Source organism: Artemia franciscana, chromosome 11 (assembly GCF_032884065.1).
Source record: "Artemia franciscana chromosome 11, ASM3288406v1, whole genome shotgun sequence".
Lineage (NCBI taxonomy): Eukaryota > Metazoa > Arthropoda > Branchiopoda > Anostraca > Artemiidae > Artemia > Artemia franciscana.
Window position 1 is genome coordinate 1360566 of NC_088873.1, and position 20058 is coordinate 1380623.

General features: G+C 32.4%; 1 protein-coding gene across 1 annotated transcript in view; it reads left to right on the forward strand.

Moving 5' to 3' along the window:
- LOC136032663 (separin-like) overlaps positions 1 to 20058 on the forward strand; it is an 86254-nt gene that overhangs the window by 33084 nt on the left and 33112 nt on the right. Inside the window, exons 4-5 of the mRNA XM_065712950.1 lie at positions 4683 to 4807; positions 10521 to 10697. Of these exons, the coding sequence (XP_065569022.1) occupies positions 4683 to 4807; positions 10521 to 10697 (302 nt within the window). The remainder of the gene's footprint in view (positions 1 to 4682; positions 4808 to 10520; positions 10698 to 20058) is intronic.

Here is a 20058-nt window from a genome sequence, read left to right on the forward strand (position 1 = left end):
TCCAGTTCTACATTCTGAAAATCATTCGAATTTAAGCAAGTATAACAGGACCAGATCCTACACTAAATGTATCTTTGAAACCTATTTCTTTAGACTAATTAAAGAAAACAACTCTTTTCTGTGACATTTAAAAAGTGATTTTACTGTCTAAAGCGATCAGGAACTCCTTGTTTCTTGTCTGGTGTCGCACCAGCCTTAGGTTGGCTTTGTCGACAAAAATATTGTAGGAGTAATGTTTTGATTTATTTCACCATCGACTTAATGCTGTAGTTTTCTACCCTTCAACACCTTTAAATTGGTATATCTTCAGAAGAATTTTTCTTAGAAAAAAAAGTATGATACCATTTTCCTTAAGGACGGCCCGAAACATTACTTTTGCTTATAATCAACTTTAATCTCTGTTTCCTGATATCTAATTAATTTTACTACCTAATTTACTATCATTAATTTTTTACCTCCTACTACATTAATTTTACTTCTAGATGTTAAAAATGAGTTTAACATCGATTAAATGCATGAAAAACGAATAGAAGGTTGAGCAATCAGCACGTTTCTCCCTGAAAATCAAGGGTGAAAAATTTTCTGGTTTATGTCTCTTCAGCTACTGGTATGTGTCTGCCAAGTTTATGTGAATCCGGGAACTTCAATATGGATCATATATGAGGCTTGTACGCCTCTGAAAATCTTGTCCCATTGATTTCTCTTAAAGGTTCCATGCCGGTGGATGAGAAAAACCCTGTCTACCTTTTGCTGAAAATTAGCGCTGAAGGGGCCACGGGAGAAGGATTGAAATTGGATGTACGATGTCGGTTTAAACAAGGTGCCACATACCTACCTTTCGATAAAAATGGAAAGAAGGGGATGTGGGGCATTGGAGTTTGGTACTCCATTCGCTAAGGTTGAAAGTTCTTATATAGTTAAAATATTAAGGTACTATATTTTCTGTTCAAAAGCTGGTGGCTGGAAAGGGGTGGAGAGGTCGCATGGTTGTGTTACAGAGGCCACTGGCTCAGTAGTTCTACAAGCTAAAGTGTTGAGCCCTTACCTAACTCCGGTTCAAATAAAATATGATACGCCCACCTTTCTCATAAAAATTTGATGGGAGAATATTGGAAGGGCTTGGGCCCACTTTATGCCCCCAATAATGCAAGTGGAAAATCCTTGCGTGATTCTGCTGAAAAATATGCAACATGCTTGTATTTCAGCTAAGGTCAGGCGCAAAGGTCGCTGGAGGGGTAGCGTGCGCAGTTCGTGCTTTTTTTACTGGTTTATGATTTAAACCGGCCAGTGTGACGACAAGTGGTGACTATGAGTCTGGGGAGCTTACGGTTAAACAAATTCGCAAGTAACATCTGACTTTCAGATATCAGGCGATTCAAAAAACGCTTGGTCCTTCAAAAATACACTGGCCGTACTGTCCACTTGACATATGAAGCACTAACGGTAATACAATAAAATATCCATTGAAGAGTAATTTAAGGTGAATTAAAGAAGTTCTGTTGATATTTCTGGTTTCGAAAATCAAGCCCCACGGCAATTGATTGGTGAAGCTCCCCTCTTTTTGAGGGACAAGTGTTGCTTGCCCAAGCCGGTCTGAAGCTGGCGGGTAGGTCTCTCTGGATGGGGGAAAACAATGGTGGACACCTTGACTTTGGAGGATTAGAGGCAATTGGTATTGTTAGCCTGAGCCTTGATTCACCTTTGCGAGTCCACCCTTTAAAATAATAACAATTGCCATAATAATACAACGTAAAGAAGCTACTATTAATACCTGCCTGCCTTTGTTCTAAAATGTTGACAGCAAAGGATGACTAAGTGGAGCGTGGACTTTTTATGTTTTTTTTTATGTGGAGCGTGACTTTTTATGTTTGTTTTTACACGGTTTTTACACCGAATTGAGCGTTGTTTGCTTTTGCACGGATTGATCATCTGATCCTTATTGTCTAATATGTATCACAATAATGAATTTACCAAACCTTCTAAACTTTGGAAACGGTGAGAGACGCTAATGTATATCTACATGCGATTCAAGGCCGAAGGCGGAAGCTGGAATCAATTCCAGAGCAATGTTTATCCAAGCAGACTTGTCAAGATTTTTGATGAGTGTTAAATAAAAAAAAATTCTGTCTTGGCTCGAAAGCTCTTGGATTCTCTAATAACACTTAGAAAGGGGCAAAATTATAGCAAACCATATAACTGGCTTTCGTATATTGTGAATATACCACTCGATGCCTTTTTTATGCTATACGAATATAATAATCGCTTCCACCTCAAATTCAGATTTAAGCACTTTTTGAGCTCTTAAACCTAACCTGAATATCGGGTATAAAAAAGGCTACAAACATTTATCTCAAACTTTAAAACATTGATCTCAAACTTACTGTTTCATTATAAATCTGTTTTTATATATAATCACAAGCACTGATTTCTCAACATTAATTTGGATAAATGAATTTTACCAATGTTATGGCGTTTTCTTCTTTGCATTGAGAAAATGTAGTATTATTTTGTCGAAAACGTAGTATTATTTTTTCGGAAACGACCGATAACTCGTACTTTAATTGAAAATTCGTTATTTTTAAGAGCTTAAATTTAAATTTGTGGTAGAAGCGACTATTATATTCGTAAAGAACATAAAAAATGGCATCAAGTGGTATGCTCGCTTTATTGGTAAGTTAATTATATGAACTGTCATAATTTTTTGAATATTCGTCATTTTTAAGAGTTAAAAAAGTGCTTAAATATCAATTTAAGGTAGAAGCGATTATTATATTCATGAAGAGCATAAAAAAGGCATCGAGTGGTATATTCACTTTATATGAAAGCCAGTTATATGGTTTGCTATGAATTTACCTAGAAAGGGCTAAAGGGTAGACTCTAATATGTTTAGCAATAAGAGAACTTTTAAAGTGTAAAAGGTTCGTGTCATACCATTTTTCCGCCTCAGTCGTATTTGCGGAAAATAAAAAGGGAAACTCGACCGAAATCAGGAACAGAAATGACATTGTAATATAATAGATGGCAGTGCTCATGAAATATTGGGAAATTTGTCGTATTTTGGATCTGTATGTCTTCTATTCATTTATAGAAAACATACAGGTACGAATTATCCGCAATCCTCAGCAATGCAAGGTCTTATTCATCAATCGATCCAAGATCCACAGTTTTGGTAGAAACCGTAGAGGTTAAGCTCTTACTCTTTTCTCAGAATAAAATCTAAAACGGTGACAAAAAACAAACAAAAAAAGAACAGAGCAAAATTATTACTCCATCAATTTACCTTGTATAAGACATTTATCGTAAAACCAACAACAAATGTAATGATTCGTGAAATGAAACCTGAAAGGAGCAGAAATTATAACGAGATAATAAGTATATGTTCCTTTAAACGTGACACAGGTCGAGTTTCTATAAAGCTATAAGAGCTCTAAATCTTAGGATTTGCGATCGAATAAGTCCTCCCAAAACTATTTACAATCATTTGTTCTTTATGGTGAAATCCGATAGAAGATATGAGAAACTTATCGCTCTTTAATCACTCTACCTTAGTGTGTAGACCGTTGTTCCTTAAACCAAAAATCCTTAAATATATGGCTTAAATAATGCCGTGTTTTATTTGGTCTAGTTTCAGTCCTGTTTCCTTAATAGTGTTTTCAAGTATTTAGTAATCTCAAAGCCGTTTTATTTACGATATCTCGTAAGGGACCGTACCGTTTTCTGTATCTAGATCCCGAGAGTTGAAACTTGTTCGTCCAGGTAGTTTGACCCCTTGTTTCATAAAAATGGCGTCAGAAAATATTTACCTCGTGACTGTATTTTTCCAGATATGTGTACGGTACTGTTTTTATGTGCCTACTGTAAGGTGGGACGCCCTTGGATCTAGCAAATTAAAGTACTTTTGTGCCTTTTTGAATCCTAAAAAAAGCCACACTTCACTTACAAATCAAATTATTGACTTACCAACAAAGTGAATATACCACTCGATGCCTTTACGCTCTTTACGAATATAATAATCGCTTCTATTGAAAATTCAAATTTGAGCACTTTTTGACCTAACCTAAAAAAGCTAGTAACGCTTAAGAAGCATTGGCAGATTTTGAAAACTTTTGCCAGTAAGCTGCCTAGCTCTTTTCTAGCGTTTTATTTGTCAAAGGCAGTACCGAAACGAAACAAAACGAAGGCTCAAATAAAACTGAATTATGCGAAACAATATTGGAAACGGTACCCCAAACTGAAACTATCTTGTCTCAAATAAAACGCGGATTAAATAGTATTTAAACAGCATAGTAGTATTAAATATGTTAGTATTACACTATTTAGTATAATAGTGTGAATTTATAGTATTATATATACTATAAGTTTCCTAACTATAAGCGTATTTTGTATAATATATATGTATTTAGTATTATAGTCTTGCATATATTATAGTATATAGTATACTATATACTATATTTGCCGCATATTTGTAGCTAGTAACTTCAAGAACCTTTATATACCAACTTCAGTGGAAATCAAGCCTCTACCCCCACCCCTAGCCCTTTATCGTTCTCTTAGTTGATAATTTGCATAGCTGGTAATTCAAAGCTTCAACCTTAATATTGAAATCAGTCCACTTTTTCAGATATAGTTAGTCCAAGTCTGTCAAATTAGCGTTGCTTAATTGTTGTTAACTTGATTTTCAGAATGGACGATAGTACAAATTACATCATTACCAACGAAGGCACAGTGCTTCAGTGCATTTGGGGTGCAAAAAGAAACACCTCAGACCCCAGATTTTATCATAGCACGCTACTCAAAGCTATCAAAGGTACGTTTATTACGAAAAGTTGTCTCACTTTCTCTTTGGTGACTAAATTTTACATTAGGAGTTGTCCCGAGGGAAATTCTCCCTCAAAAAAGTAATCTGTGAAATTTTATAAAAAGCGATGGATTACCTGAGGTATTTGGGATTTGATAAAATTGAGGAATAGATTGCATTTGAATTGACCTGAGGAAGAATTCTAAAGATTAAGAAATACAATTGTGTATAAAATGTTTGCGTGAGCAATATGGTTGTAAAAATAGTAATTAAAATATATAAATCCAACCCGAGGAAGTTTTATAATACAGTTCACATCATTATCGGTAAAAAGGGACCACAGTTGAAGTGTGACATGATGATTTTAAACCACTGCTATCTAGGGATGCTACGGATTTTTTTTTATTTGCATCAGTTTGCAGATTTTATCTGCAAATAAGAATCTTACCACCTAATGACTTAGTTTCAAATATCCATATCCTAGAGATTAGTTCAGTTGGTAAAAAGCTGAAGACGCTTGATTCTCGTAAATCTAGTTACTCAAATGAGATACCGATGAAATAAACTATTAAGTGTGCATTTATTCCTTCAAAAGCAATTCTTAACCAGTTTTTTTTATGGGGTTTTCCCTAGTATTTTTAAACAGGCGTATGTTACCCCAAATCCCCAATGTAAGGCCACCAAGGATATTACTGATATACGCCTGATTTCGAAAACACTGGCTCTTTTGAAAGTGTTTCAAAGTTCCATTCTTGAATGTCTATTTGAGGACTTTAAAGATGTCCATTAAAGATTAGCATTAAAGACAATTTTTTTTTTTTTTTTTTCAAAAAGACCCTGAAGTTCTACAACCATGACAAGATATAGAATAAAACTGTAGAATAGAATAGAAAACTAAGCAAAATTAGGGGCTACAACCTAAAGGAAAATTTTTACTGCATATAATACGGTTTTTTCATTTTTTTGGGGGGGGGGTGGATTTTACGGTTCCAGTAAGGCGCTAGTTTTACATAACCCTTCAAACATGGGAAAATTTTATCAGTCGGATGATTTGCACTAGTGTTATCAATATGTTTTGCATAGGCTACGAAGCAGTAATTTTGTTTTGTAGTGTATAAAATATCCATTCCATATAAAACATCTGTTCTATGTGAGATATACGCTAAAATTTATAGAGGCACTTAAGATTCATGACACTCCTAATCGATATCTTGGATATGAGAAAATGATGAAGAATCTAGTGTAACCTCGATTAATCTAACCCAGCACGCTTTTAGGGGTTTTTATCTGTAAATTAGATGGCCCCTTAGCTCAAGGCTTCTAAAAGGATTGACTTGAAAAAACATTTACCAAAATTATTGACAACTTTAACTGTAAACCTGACAACAGTAAAATAAACAGCATAAATATTGAGATTTTGAAGTTGGGCATGAAGCGGAATGCCAAAATCCTGAGGTTGGCTTTCAAAAAATTTAGATTCCCAACAATTTGGATTTAGACTATGGCATAATACTGTTCATTATTCAAGATTAATGTATCTTAAACAGCTTTCGTGGTATTGGCATAATACTGTTCATTATATTACTGTTCATTATTGGGCATAATACTGTTCATTATTCAAGATTAATTTATCTAAAACAGCTTTCATGGTATTGGCATAATACTGTTTATTATATTACTGTTCATTATTGGGGCATAATACTGTTCATTATTCAAGATTAATTTATCTAAAACAGCTTTCACGGTATTGGCATAATACTGTTCTTTAATCAAGATTAATTTATCTAAAACAGCTTTCATGGTATTGGCATAATACTGTTCATTATATTACTGTTCTTATTGGGGCATAATACTGTTCATTATTCAAGATTAATTTATCTAAAACAGCTTTCATGGTATTGGCATAATACTGTTCATTATATTACTTTTCATTATTGGGGCATAATACCGTTCTTTATTCAAGATTAATTTATCTAAAACAGCTTTCATGGTATTGGCATATTACTGTTCATTATTGGGGCATAATACTGTTCTTTATTCAAGATTAATTTATCTAAAACAGCTTTCATGGTATTGGCATAACACTGTTCATTATATTACTGTTCTTATTGGGGCATAATACTGTTCATTATTCAAGATTAATTTATCTAAAACAGCTTTCATGGTATTGGCATAATACTGTTCATTATATTACTGTTCTTATTGGGGCATAACACTGTTCTTTATTCAAGATTAATTTGTCTAAAACAGCTTTCATGGTATTGGCATAATACTGTTCATTATTGGGGCATAATACTGTTCATTATTCAAGGTTAATTTATCTAAAACAGCTTTCATGGTATTGGCATAATACTGTTCATTATATTACTGTTCATTATTGGGGATAATACTGTTCATTATTCAAGATTAATTTATCTAAAACAGCTTTCATGGTATTGGCATAATACTGTTCATTATATTACTGTTCATTATTGGGGCATAATACTGATCATTATTCAAGATTAATTTATCTAAAACAGCTTTCATGGTATTGGCATAATACTGTTCATTATATTACTGTTCTTATTGGAGCATAATACTGTTTATTATTCAAGATTAATGTATCTTAAACAGCTTTCGTGGTATTGGCATAATACTGTTCATTATATTACTGTTCATTATATGGGCATTGGTAAATGGTATTGGTAAAAGTTTCTACTAAATTATGCTATTGTAATATACTTGGACATAACTACTCAACATATCATGTTGCACTGAAACAACTCAACCTGAATTCACTTGATAGTCTAAGACATGAGTAGACATATCGATTCGGACTAAATTGTTTGACCTCCCAAACTCACCATGTTTTATTACCTGACCTTGAGAGCCCCACTATTGAAGGATCAGTCACCAGACTCCGACAAATAAAAAACGAATGTCCACAATTAATTAATTAACCAGCCTTTTGTACCCAGAGATTTCGTAAATCATTTGTCCCTTAGTTTACTCGACATTTTAATAATATCACCTTAACAAGCATTTAATATGTAATATTTGCTATAATTAATTTCAGGGATTTGCTTATGACTATTTTTGAATGTTTTTTTTTTAAAAACGATCAGAAATTAAATTGAAAAAAATTCAACTGAAAATAAAGAGCAACATCAAAACTTAACACAAATAAAATTTTCCTCCGTGTATGAGGGAGGCTTCTCTCTCCTCAGCCCCTCCCTCCTTAAGCGGAAATTTGACTTATAGTCCCAGTTCTTTAAGAGCGACTCCCGATGCACAAGGGCTGGTTAATTGGAAATGCCCCCCTCATATGCGAAACAATTTCTGTTCATCTTAATTTTAATGTTGCTCCTTACTTTCAATAGAAAAAAAATGTTGTTTTTTCTTGTTTAATTTTAGTTCAAGAATTGTGACAAATCTTGATTGCAAATTCAATAAAAATAAAATAATTATATTGAATACAATCACAGCCAGCACTCAGATCACCGTATTTATCTTAAGAATTTAAATTAGAACCAGATATTTTGATCCTTAGGTCGAAGTCGTGAAAATGAAGAAATGCTCAATATAGTAAATTTTGGCAATTAAAAACAAACAGATTTTTTTTAATTGTCCAAAAAAGAAGCTTTTCAACTAGGCTACAGAGTAAAGAGCCATAGAAAACTTACGACGGATATAAATATAGTCCTATATTAATTCAAACTTAAAACGACTAGCACTTACTATCAAAGAATAAATGAAACCCAAAATGAAGAGAAATTAAAATACATAGTCGTGTAAAACATAAAGAAAACGATACTTATATAGATGAATAAAATCTTAAATCATTAAAAAATAAATTGAATACTCAAGTCAAGCTTAAAACGACCAAAAATTACTAACAACAGGACTTTGGCTACGATCCCGCTTTCCTAACAATAAAGTTCTGAAAGCCTATTCGGTCGTGGTAATTAAAATTGTGACATTTGCCATTTTGGTCGAAAATGAAATATATAGGTATATGTGTCGTGGGTAAAGTAACCACGAGGAATCAAATGGTGCAGTCAGAATCGTCCTATCTTGTACCGTTACGAAGATAAAAAGAGACATACGCCAGTTTTGACAGAAGAGGAGTATCTTATGAAGCTATAATGACATTTGTCTTCTCTTTTTGTGAAGAAAAAACGAGACATACGCCAAAAATGGATTAATTTTGAATACGCTCAGAATACGTTTGACAGAAGAGGACTACCTTACTCTAGAGAAAAAGGAGACATACGCCATAAAACGGATTAATTTTAAAATGCTTCGGATATCTAAATTTAATTTATACCACTTAAAAGAGCATAAAAGGTTGGCTTAGAATATATCCCCTTATTTCTATTAGAAAACTTTTATAATAATTATTATCTCTACTCTAGGGAAATTGCCGAAGGATTGTTCTGGGTACCCGGCTGACTGACCGTATTTCAATCAGTAGGCTGTACGAAAAGCGCGGTTCAATCCAGCTTTCTATGGTTATAAAAAGGTCGAGATGTTTAGGGCACGTTCTGCGGATGAAGGATGCCAGGCTGCTGAAAATTGTCCTTTTCGACCAACCGTCTAGGGTTAAATAGAAAGCAGATCGTCCTCGTTGGGTAGGGAGAATGTCATAAAGAAAGATTTAAAGGAAATGGGAACTTCCCGGGAGGATGTGAAGAGGGAGGCTTTGAATGGGCTGGGATGAAGGAGGAGCGTGCGTAGCTGTGTTGGCCTCGGGTGGCTTGGTGCTGCGTTGAGTTGTTAGTAGTAGCAGTAGTAGTAGTAGTATATCTATTAGTCTCATCCTTCAGACCAACCACAGCCGACAAACTGTCTGTTTTTTCGCTCTCCTGAAAAGTTACAAAAATAGTGTATGTCGCACTTTTGATTATCACACCCGTGTTTTACCATTTGCGCTTTACTGGAAACAAACATATTATACACATCTTTATTATAGTCATAGCATTGAAAAAAACTTAGCTAAATAAAGTCTTGAAGTTTTTAGATTTCCAGGAATTAATATAATCATATATTAAGTATTTTGTTTATTTTTCAATAATCGCTTATAGTCATCTTTTTTTAAGGGATTTATTTGTTATTTTTCGTCAATGTTTTGGAAATTAAAGCATGCTTTTCGAAATTCATATAGTTTTCAATGAAATGCAAGTGTATTAGGCTTAAGAATTTTTCGTGTTTAGGAAAGGGGAAAGGGGCAGAAGTGAAAATCCTGTCGGTAGTAATTTTTTGTTTGTTTTAAGTTTAAGTGTTCAATTTAATTTTTACTTTTTTAAGGATTCATTTATTCATCTATATCATTATCCTTTATCTTTATGTTTGATTTTTCTTTCTAATTTCTGTTCATCTTGGGTTTTCATTTCAGTCGTTCTTGCACAATAATTTCTGGTTGTTCTAAGTTTGAATGATTGTGGGATTTTATTTCTGCTCTACTTAAGTTAATTTTACTCTTTACTTTCCTTTTAAGATTTACTCTTTACTTTCTTTGAAAAACTTCCTTATTTGGAAAGTTTTTTTTCATCAATCATTTACTAAGAAAGTTACCGCCTAGACTACACTAACAGACTAAATACCATTGTTCTTGCTTTGGGGTTTATTTTGCCAAAAAAAATAGATCTTTGAAGACGGATAGTAAAAGATGTTGTAGAATTGCCCTATAAATAGGTCAAAGTTAAAATTGTCGTTTTAAAAGCCATCTTTTTATTGTTTTCAGGAGCCGTTGTTTGCTCATATAACCCCATTTAAAAGCAGTCCTTCAAGGGACGGCACTATTGGTTTGATGGCAATGTTGAACGAACTCATTCAAGATCATAATCATGCGAATAGAAGCTTCAGAGATGACAAAGCATTGTACTGGCAGAAGCGCCATGAGCACCACAAACAAATGCAGGTGATAAATTATTCTAGTAGTGTCTTTGGAAAATTTTGATAAATTATTGTAGCATTGTCTTTGGAAAATTTTGGTATATTATTGTAGTAGTGTCTTTGGAAAATTTGGATTAGGATAGTTCTCTACGAAAAAATTATCTTTTAGTATAGATAATTCTATTGAAGTTTCTTTCGCTAGTGACAAACAGCAAAAGAATGTATATTTTGGCCACTTTTGTTTATTTCCTCTTAATCCAGTTATCTTTGAGCTTTTCACGTGCGAGAAAGGCTCTTTTAACTTATTGTTTCTTATTTAATTTCTGTCTACTTTTAAGCTTTTCTCTTTTCTAATTACTTGTTGAATCTATGCCTACTTTGATTCCTTTTTATTTTTTTTCTGAATGTCCTTTTTTCTTCGTATTTATCCTGTTTCTGTTTTTTGTTGGTAATAGTTTCTGGTTTTTCATCTTGCTTTTAAGTCTTCTTATTGTGACGGAATGAACACGGCTTTGTGATGGTCTGTGCTGTACAATTTTTTTGTTTGTTTTTATATTGACTGAAAAATTCGCTCGTTTATTATGCTTTTTTGGTTTGCTTGGTTAAAATTCATAAAATTGCTATATTGTGCAATTGAGGTAAGTGAAATCAATCTCTACCCCAATCTCTACCCCAAAGAGTGACTCTTCCTCAGAATTTTAGAACTTGTTCATTCTCTAGAAGGCGAGGGGTTAATAACGTATGCTATTGGTATACCTTTTGTTCGTTTCTGATACGTTTAAGAATGCGAAATGTTGTGTTCTTGCAATCCACAAAGATTATAAATGATAAAGTAAAGCATAGATGCTTCGTTTTGTGACAAATTAAGGTAGCCTAACCTCGTCTAGGTTTTTATTTTAATAATAACAACATAGATCAAGTCAGCTTTTATATTTTGGGGCAAACCAGTATTCCTTCTAAATATGCTGCAGTATAAAAACAATAACATTGATTAGATTTGGATTTTTTTGAAAAGAAATAGCGTATACGAAGAAAGTCTATAAGGGTTTTCTTTTTTGTAATAGAAACAAATCGCATTGGGTAAAACAATTTTGAAATTCATGAGGGGTTGACATTGATTTAAGTCATAAGGGACTTAAATTTATAGGGGGCTAACGTTAAACTGATGTCGAAGAAACAAAACCAAAGCATTACTTTTATAAAATTGCTTTTATAAAAATAAAATATATTTTTTTTTACATTTTTGATGGGGAAGCCAAACACAGGCTGAGGCAGTGCTGGACCTAGCCCGAGCAACGTTAATCTAGTCCATTTTCTGCTTTAGCAGTCTTAGTTACTTATGTTTCGATCGCGAAACTTGAAAGAATTGGCTTTTGCCACGATTCGTGGCTCTCAGGGTAAGTTGTAAAGACCTGAGTAATTGCATTATAACAGTTCATACCCGTAAGAAGCAACTGTAGACGTAAGGTGAATCCCTATAGAATGCTAGAATTAATTTTTCTTTTTTGATCTCACGTTTTCGAGTTTCAATCTTTTCGTACGATTTTACAGAAACGAAGGAGTCGCCTTCAGTAGTCGATTTTGCACATCTCTATTTTCGATTTTGTTAACAAAAGTATCATCCGTAGTTGCAGAAGTTTTTATAACATTCATAAGAAACTGACTTGATCTTCAAAGCTAATGTAAACAATCATAAAGAACAGTTGATAAAACGAAATTGTACTTTCTACGTCGCATGGTGGAAACCGTCGTGGAGTATAATTGTCTAGAATTGACTAAAGTCACAACTAAATCGGTTTCTAAAACTTTTTTAAACAGCCTAGGAATACAGAAGATATAACAGATACAAGAGGAAGCAGTGAAATCGGTCGATATTTTTCCCTATGACTAAATCAGTCCCGCTCTTCTCTTAACTCTAATTAAATAAAAAGAACATATTTTTTCCTACTGAAAGTAAGATGCTGTATTAAAGCTTAAAGTAAACAGAGACCATGCCGTGTGTGAAGGGGCTGTCCCCTTCTTCAACCCTCGCTCTTTAGGCCAAAGTCTTAATGTTCCTTAAAAAAATACTTCTCATTCCAATTCAATGACCCTTGTTTCTACTATATTTAAGCGAAAAAATAATAAAGCCAAGACTTTTTTTCTCAGGGAACTTTTATATTTCAAAGTTTTTAGTACGCATTAGGAGCCAAAAGAGATTTCCCCTCAACGGGATGGAGCGCTAGACAGCTGAACTAAGAAAGCTTTTGTAATATTTTTATTCGAGGAATACTTTCTACGTGGTAACCCATTCCACGCATGGAGAATTCCATTTCCCGCTTTCTAGAATGATTAAAAGGATCGCATGTTTCCAACTCTTTCCACATGAGAGCGCTCAAACATCCCAATGTTATTGATTTTTATTTATTAATCGCGTCTGCCTGTTACATTGTATTAATTTAAATCTTGATATTACTAAAATCACATTTTGAATGAACTGTAAGTATTACGCCTTACGCAGCAGAAGCCTCATTACTTACATTATTAATAATAAGAAAAATATCAACTTCACAATAAGTTAGAGATAAATTTAAGCCATATTAAGAGATATTTCTTAGAAGTCTTAAGGAAAATGCATCGTTTCTATTACTCTAATACACAAACGAAGAAAAAAAGACACATTTTTGCATACGACTATTCCTGAGAGGTCTTAATGAAAATGCTTCGTTTCTATTGCTTTATTAAGCACACTCGTCTGTTACATGGTATTAATCTAAATCTTAATAGTAGCAAAATCATATTTTGAATGAGCCATAGTATCACGCTTTATGCAGCAGAAGACTCATTACTTACAAATAATAATGGGAAAAAAATGTCAACTTCACAATCCGTTTTCTCGCTATTAGATTTAAGTCCCCCTCAGTTGAAAAAATGCTTTCAACCTCCCGAGTTTTCAATGAAAATACCTCGTTTCTTTGACCCAAAACTATGCATTTCTGGTTGACAGATGCTGATTATAATAATATTTTACTTCGTATTTCGCATAATGTCTTTAGAGGTAAAATAAATCCGAATTAAGAGATATTTTTGAAAGGTTTTTAGTGAATATGCTCCGTTTCTTTGACTGAGTGTTAGATTTCAGTCCCCCTCCGTCGATAAAATAATTCTTCTAACACCTCCCGAGGTTTTCATGAAAATGCCTCGTTTATTTGAGCCATGACTATGCATTCCTGGTTGGTAAGTGCACATTCAATACTTTTCCTCATATTTCACATTATTTCTTTGGAGGTAAATTTAACCCACATTAAGACATATTTTTGAGAACCTTTGATGAAAATGCCCCGTCTCTTTCACTGAGTGCTAGATTTCAGTCCCTCTCCGTCAAAAAAGTTCTTTTAAAACCTCCCTGCTTTACTTTAAGCTGAAGAACATTTCAGTCCAAGTCAATTCATGCCACTTTGGCAAACTATGGATTATACACAGCACCCTATGGTACCCTATGGTGTTATTCTAAAGATCGAAATTGAGACATTGAGGAACAAAGAGCTTGCAACCCTGGTTGGGACCAAGGTCATAGAGGAGTGTACTATTGAATAGCTAGAATGCCTTGGCTTCAAATCTGTTTGGTGCTGCTATCACATGGAAATACGATGAAGAGCTCAAGAAAGACCCTAATAACGCTATTTGGTTAGCTTATAGTTCAGGCAACTTTTCGAAAATTAGAATGGAGCCCTCTTCGGTTAAATTAACTAAGCCTAATTCCAGTTTTCGAAGCTACTTTTCAAATGGCCACCAAATAATCCTATGTGAAACTGTTTTTAACAAAAGCTGGTACAGTTTATCATAAAGCGTAGGCAGAGCTACCTATGAATGTCTTAAAATTAGATGCTACTTAATTATGACTTCACAGAAGACAATTGTCTTCTTGTTCAAATATATTTTCATGATAAAAATATGTTTTAAATCCTAAGGTTCGTGTTTTAGCAATCTGCCCCCGAACGTGATTCCCCCATTGCAAATAACGCCAGTGTTGCAAACTACAGATGGCACTCAAAACCATCTGGTGCAAATTGTGACACCTAAGGGTTTTTCAAAGATTTCCCTAGAAAAATATCTGTTTACAGTAGAATCGATCATTTAAACTTACGACAACGACACCTTTTCTTCTAACGACACCTGGCAATGGCGGTCAGCATGGTACAATGTACCAGCCCGATGACACCCTCTGGTTCACACTATCACACCTAAGGGTTTTTCAACCTTTTCCTTACAAAAATAACTTTAAAAACTAAAAATAACCATTGTTATATTTGAACAGCGGAAAACTTGCCATTTCAATGTTAGACTGCGATATTCCATGGCAATTCACGCCACTGTGCCACACTATTACTGGCCCTCTGGCACCCTTCAGCACTTCTCATAATTCCTAAGAATTTTCTACGATAGTTTCTTGTTAAAAGTCATGCTTTGAATCCACTGGTTCGTGTTTTTGGAAGCCAGCTCTCATTGATACACCGTGTCATTTCACACCACCATGCCAAACCAAGACTTGTCCTCTGGCACCCCTTATCATTCCTAAGACATTTATATATCTTATTAATAAAGGGATATCCAGTTCCACTTCCCCCGCTTCTGCCTCCCGGTTCAAACGATTCCACCTCCGATTCTGCTGGCTTCCGCCTCGGTTCAACCGATCCCACTATACCCGCTCCGATCCCAGTCCAAATGCGGTGCCGGTTGCGTCAGTTCCGGATTCCCCACTTCTCCCTCCCCCCGATTCCACACTGCCGATTCTAAGATTTTTGGATGTCGCTGCCTCCGTGGTAATCTGGGGCTTGCACATGGCCCCCCTCTGGGACACATTATCACACATAAGACACTTCTGAGGCATTTTCCGTTAAAAAAATTATCCGTTTACACAAAATCGTTCGTTTAAAGTTAAAGGAAAATTCCTAATAGCGTTTCTTCTGATGACTCGTAACAGTCGACACCAGCATGGCACAGTATACTCGTCCGATGACACCCTCTGGTCCGCAATATCACAGGTAAAACATATCAACCTTTTTCTCACGAAAATAACTTCATACATTAAGAAAAGACCATTGTTTTTATTTGAACGACGGAAAATCGCCATTTCATTATTAGATTACGATGTTCATGACATTTCCAAGCCTGTGACACTCAATGGCTGACACACGGCACCATCTGGGAAGCATCATCACACATACTGAATATTAAGGGCATTTTCTCACAAAGATATCCATTTAAACTAAAATTGATCACTTAAACTTAGCGAAAACCACCCAATAGCAATTCTTCTGATGACTCCAAGCAATTGAGGTAAACGTGGCACAATGTACCAGTCCGATGACACCCCCTGACAAACATTATCACACCTAAGGGTTTTTCAACCTTTACCCCGTAAAAACAACTTTATAAACTAAAAATGACCGTTGTTTTTATTTCATTGTTTTCATTGTTGCCATTTAATTGTTAGATTGCGATGTTCCATGTCAATTCCCGCCCCTTTGGCTCTAAACTTAGTGGCTCCAGGCAATTGAGGTCAGTGTAACACAATGTACCACCCCGATTTCACCCTCTGGAGCAAACTATGACAGGTTTTACAACCTTTCCCCCGCAAAAATAACGTTTTTAAAGTTTAGTTTTAAATTTTTGGTTTTAAATTATCTAAAGGCTAGGTTTCTTTTTCTCTTAATTTAAAAGGTAGTATTAATTTTTTTTTTTAAGTTTTACGACTAAATTTTTAGTTTTATGATTTTAGACATAAAGTTTTTGGTTGCAAATCATCAGATTTAGTTTAGATCTTAATTCTTTTATTTTAAAAGGTTTAGTTTTCAAATATTTTATTTTAAAGCTTAAAGTTTTGAAGATTTTAGTTTTAAAGTTTAGATCTTAAAGTTTCTTTGAATTTTAAAGTTTTGTTTTAAAAGTTGTTTTCTAAGATTTTACTTTTAAAGTTTTACTTTTGAAAGTTTTTAGTTTTAAAGTAATAGTTTTAAAAAGTTTTTGGTTTTCCGGTTTTCGTTTTATAGTCTTAGTTTTAATATTTTACTTTTCTAGTTCTCAAGTATTAGTTTTAAACTTTTATTTTGAAGGGTTAGTTTTAAAGTTTAGTCATACAACTATAGTTTTAAAGTTCTAATTTTAAAGGTTTTAGTTTTAAAAGTATGGGTTTTAAGGTTTTAGTCACAAAGTTTTCGAATTCAAATTATAAGTTTAAGTCTTAGTTCTTTTTTTAATTTAAACATTTTGAATTAAAATGTTTAGATTTAATATGAAAGTTATAGTTGTAAAGTATGAGTCTTAAAAGTTATTTTTAAAGTGTTAGTTTTAAAAGTTTTCGGTTTTAAGGTTTTACCTTTAAAGTTTTAGTTTTAATGTATTTATATTTTTCTGGCTTTAAAATTTCTGTTATAAACCTTCAATTTGAAATTTTTGTTCTGCAGTTTTAGTTTTAAGGTTCTATGAATGTTTTTTTTTTTTGCATTAAATTGTCAGTTATAAGTTTTTGTTTTAAAGTTTCCGTTTTACAGTTTAGCTTTAAAACTTCAAGTTTTAAATTATCAGTTTTAAAGTCTAGGTATCATTTTGTATTAATTTGAAATGTAGTTTTAAGTTTTTTTATTTATTTATAAATTTTTACGCTTCAAGTTGAAAGTTTTAGTATTAAAGGTGTTCTTTAAAAATTCTTAATTTTATGGCTTTAGACATAAAGTTTTGAATACAAATGATCAGATCTAAAGTTTACATCTTAATTCTTTTTATTTTAAAAGTTTCAGTATTAAGGATTTTAGTTTTGAGGTTTAGATCTTAAAGTTTCTTTCAATTTAAAGTTTAAAGTTTTACTCTTAAAAGTTTTCAGCTTTAAAGTAATAGTTTAGAAAGTTTTAAAGTTTTCGTTTAAAGCCTTGTCTTTAATGTTTTACTTTTCTAGTTCTTAAGTATTAGCTTTAAACTTTTATTTTGAAGTTTTAGTTTTAGAGTTTAGGTATACAATTTTAGTTTTAAAGTTCTAATTTAAAGTTTAGGTCTAAATTTACTTCATTTTTTTACAAGTCTTACCTTTGAAAGTTTCTCCAAAAGTTTCATTATTAAAAGTGTAGTTTTAAAGTTTTGGCCTTAGTTTTTTTTCTAAATTTAAAAACTTTCAATTTAATTTTTTTGGATTTAATATGAAAGCTATAATTTTAAAGTTTGAGTTTTATAAGTTTTGTTTTTAAAGCGACAGCTTATAAAAGCTTTGGTTTTAAAATTTAACCTTAAAAGTTTTAGTTTTGAACTTTTTTTTGAAGTTTTGGTTTGCAGTTTTAGTTCTAACGTTTTACCTATAGTTTCCTTTGCTTTAAATTTTCAGTTTTAAAGTTTTCAATTTTAAAATTAGTTTTAGAAGTTTTAGTTTTAAATTGTCAGTTTTAACGTTTAAGTCTTAAAATTCTTTATAATTTAAAAGTTTTAGTTTTGAAGTTTTACTCTTAAATTGTTTATTTGAAGTTTCAGTTTTTTAATTTTACTTAAAGAAATTTTTTAGTTTTAGTTTTATAGTAATAGTCTAAACATGTTATTTGATTAGGGTTTTAAGGTTTTAGTTTTTAAGTTTTAGTTTTAGTGTTTAAATTTGCTTGTTTAAACCTTAAAACTAACCTAAATGAAGTAATTTGTTTGTAATAATTTTGTTTTATTGTTTTGTTTTATTTTGATTCATTGGTTTAGGAGCATTATTGCCTACGTCGTGACTCGGCCAATAATGTCGGCCAAAATAATGTTTTAAAGGATTAAAATTAAATCCTTAAAACCCTCAAAAAATTAACTTTTCAAGGCAAACTTTAAAAATAAAACCTCTAAACCCTAAAAAAAAAATAACTTTTTAAGACTATTACTCTAAAAATTTAAGTTTTAAACTACAATTTAAAATCTGAAAATTCAAATACAAACTTTAAAGAGTAAAACTTACAATTCAAAACAAAAACTTCCAAAACTAACTTTAAAATTAAAATTTTAAATTGAAATTTTAAGCAAAAAAAGAAAAAAAAACAGGCAAAACCTTAAAACTAAAACCGCAAACCAAAACTTAAAAATAAAAGTTTTTAACAAAATTTTAAAGCCAGAAAAAAACAACATTAAAACAAAACTTTAAAGGCAAAACCTAAAAACTGAAAACTTTTAAAAACTATTGCGTTAGAAATCAAACTTTTAAAACTCAAGCTTTAAAACTATAACTCATATTAAATCTAAAGAAATCTAAATTAACAATTTTTATAAAAAAAAAAGAACTGTAAGGCCTAAACTTTGAAACTGATAATTTAAAACTTTAAAGCTAAAGTTTTTGTACTGAAACTTTTGGGAAAACGTTCAAATCTAAAGCTTGTAAAGTAAAAAAACTGAAACTGATAATTTCAAACCAAAAACTTTGTGACTAAAACCTTAAAACCAATACTTCTAAAACTAAAACCTATAACATTAAAACTTTAAAATTTAAATTCTATGACTCAACTTTAAAACTAAAACTTCAAAATGAAGGTTTAAAACTAATATTTAAGAACTTGAAAAGTAAAATATTAAAGCTGAGACTTTAAAACGAAATCCTTAAAACAAAAAAACTTATTAAAACTATTACTTAAAACTAAAAACTTTTAATCCTAAAATTTTAATTTAAAACTTTAAAACTAAAACTTTTAGAACAGAACAATTTAGATCTAACTTTAAATAGGGTAATTTTAAACCAAAAACTTTATGTCCAAAAATTTTACAATAAATCCCTTAAAATTAAAACTTTAAAACTTTGATCGTAAAACTATATAAAAAAAACTTTAAAACTAGCTTTTAGATTAAAAGAAAATGAAACCTAGACTTTAAAACTGATAATTTAAAACATAAAATTTGAAAACTTACAATTTAAAGCTAAGACTTTTAAAACTAAATTTAAAATTTAAACTAGACCTACGTTGCCTGGGCAACGTGAAGTGTTGCGGCAACCTTTGTCCGGCTTCGCCGATTAAAGTGTTGCGAGAGCAACACTTTGGTTTTGTTTCTTCGCTATCGGTTAAATGCTGAAGTTGTCAAAACTATCAAAGCATTCAAAACGGCATATTCAAAGCAGAACACAATCAGTAATCACATGATCAAATTCTTCAGCGTTGAAAAAACAACAGCAAAAGAATATCGGAAGAAGGGACTAAATTGAGTTTGCAGCCAGTTGAACTTTATCCTTTTCAATCGTAGACATCGTGACGGATGGAAACTTGGAACATTATCTTATATAATCTAGTTGGTATTATAAAGCTATCCGTAACTTTTCAGGATCAAAAGACCATAGATGTATACCAATTTGCACAAATTTATAGCCCTTCATGAGCCTCCTCTAGCAACCGATTCTTACTTACAAGTCC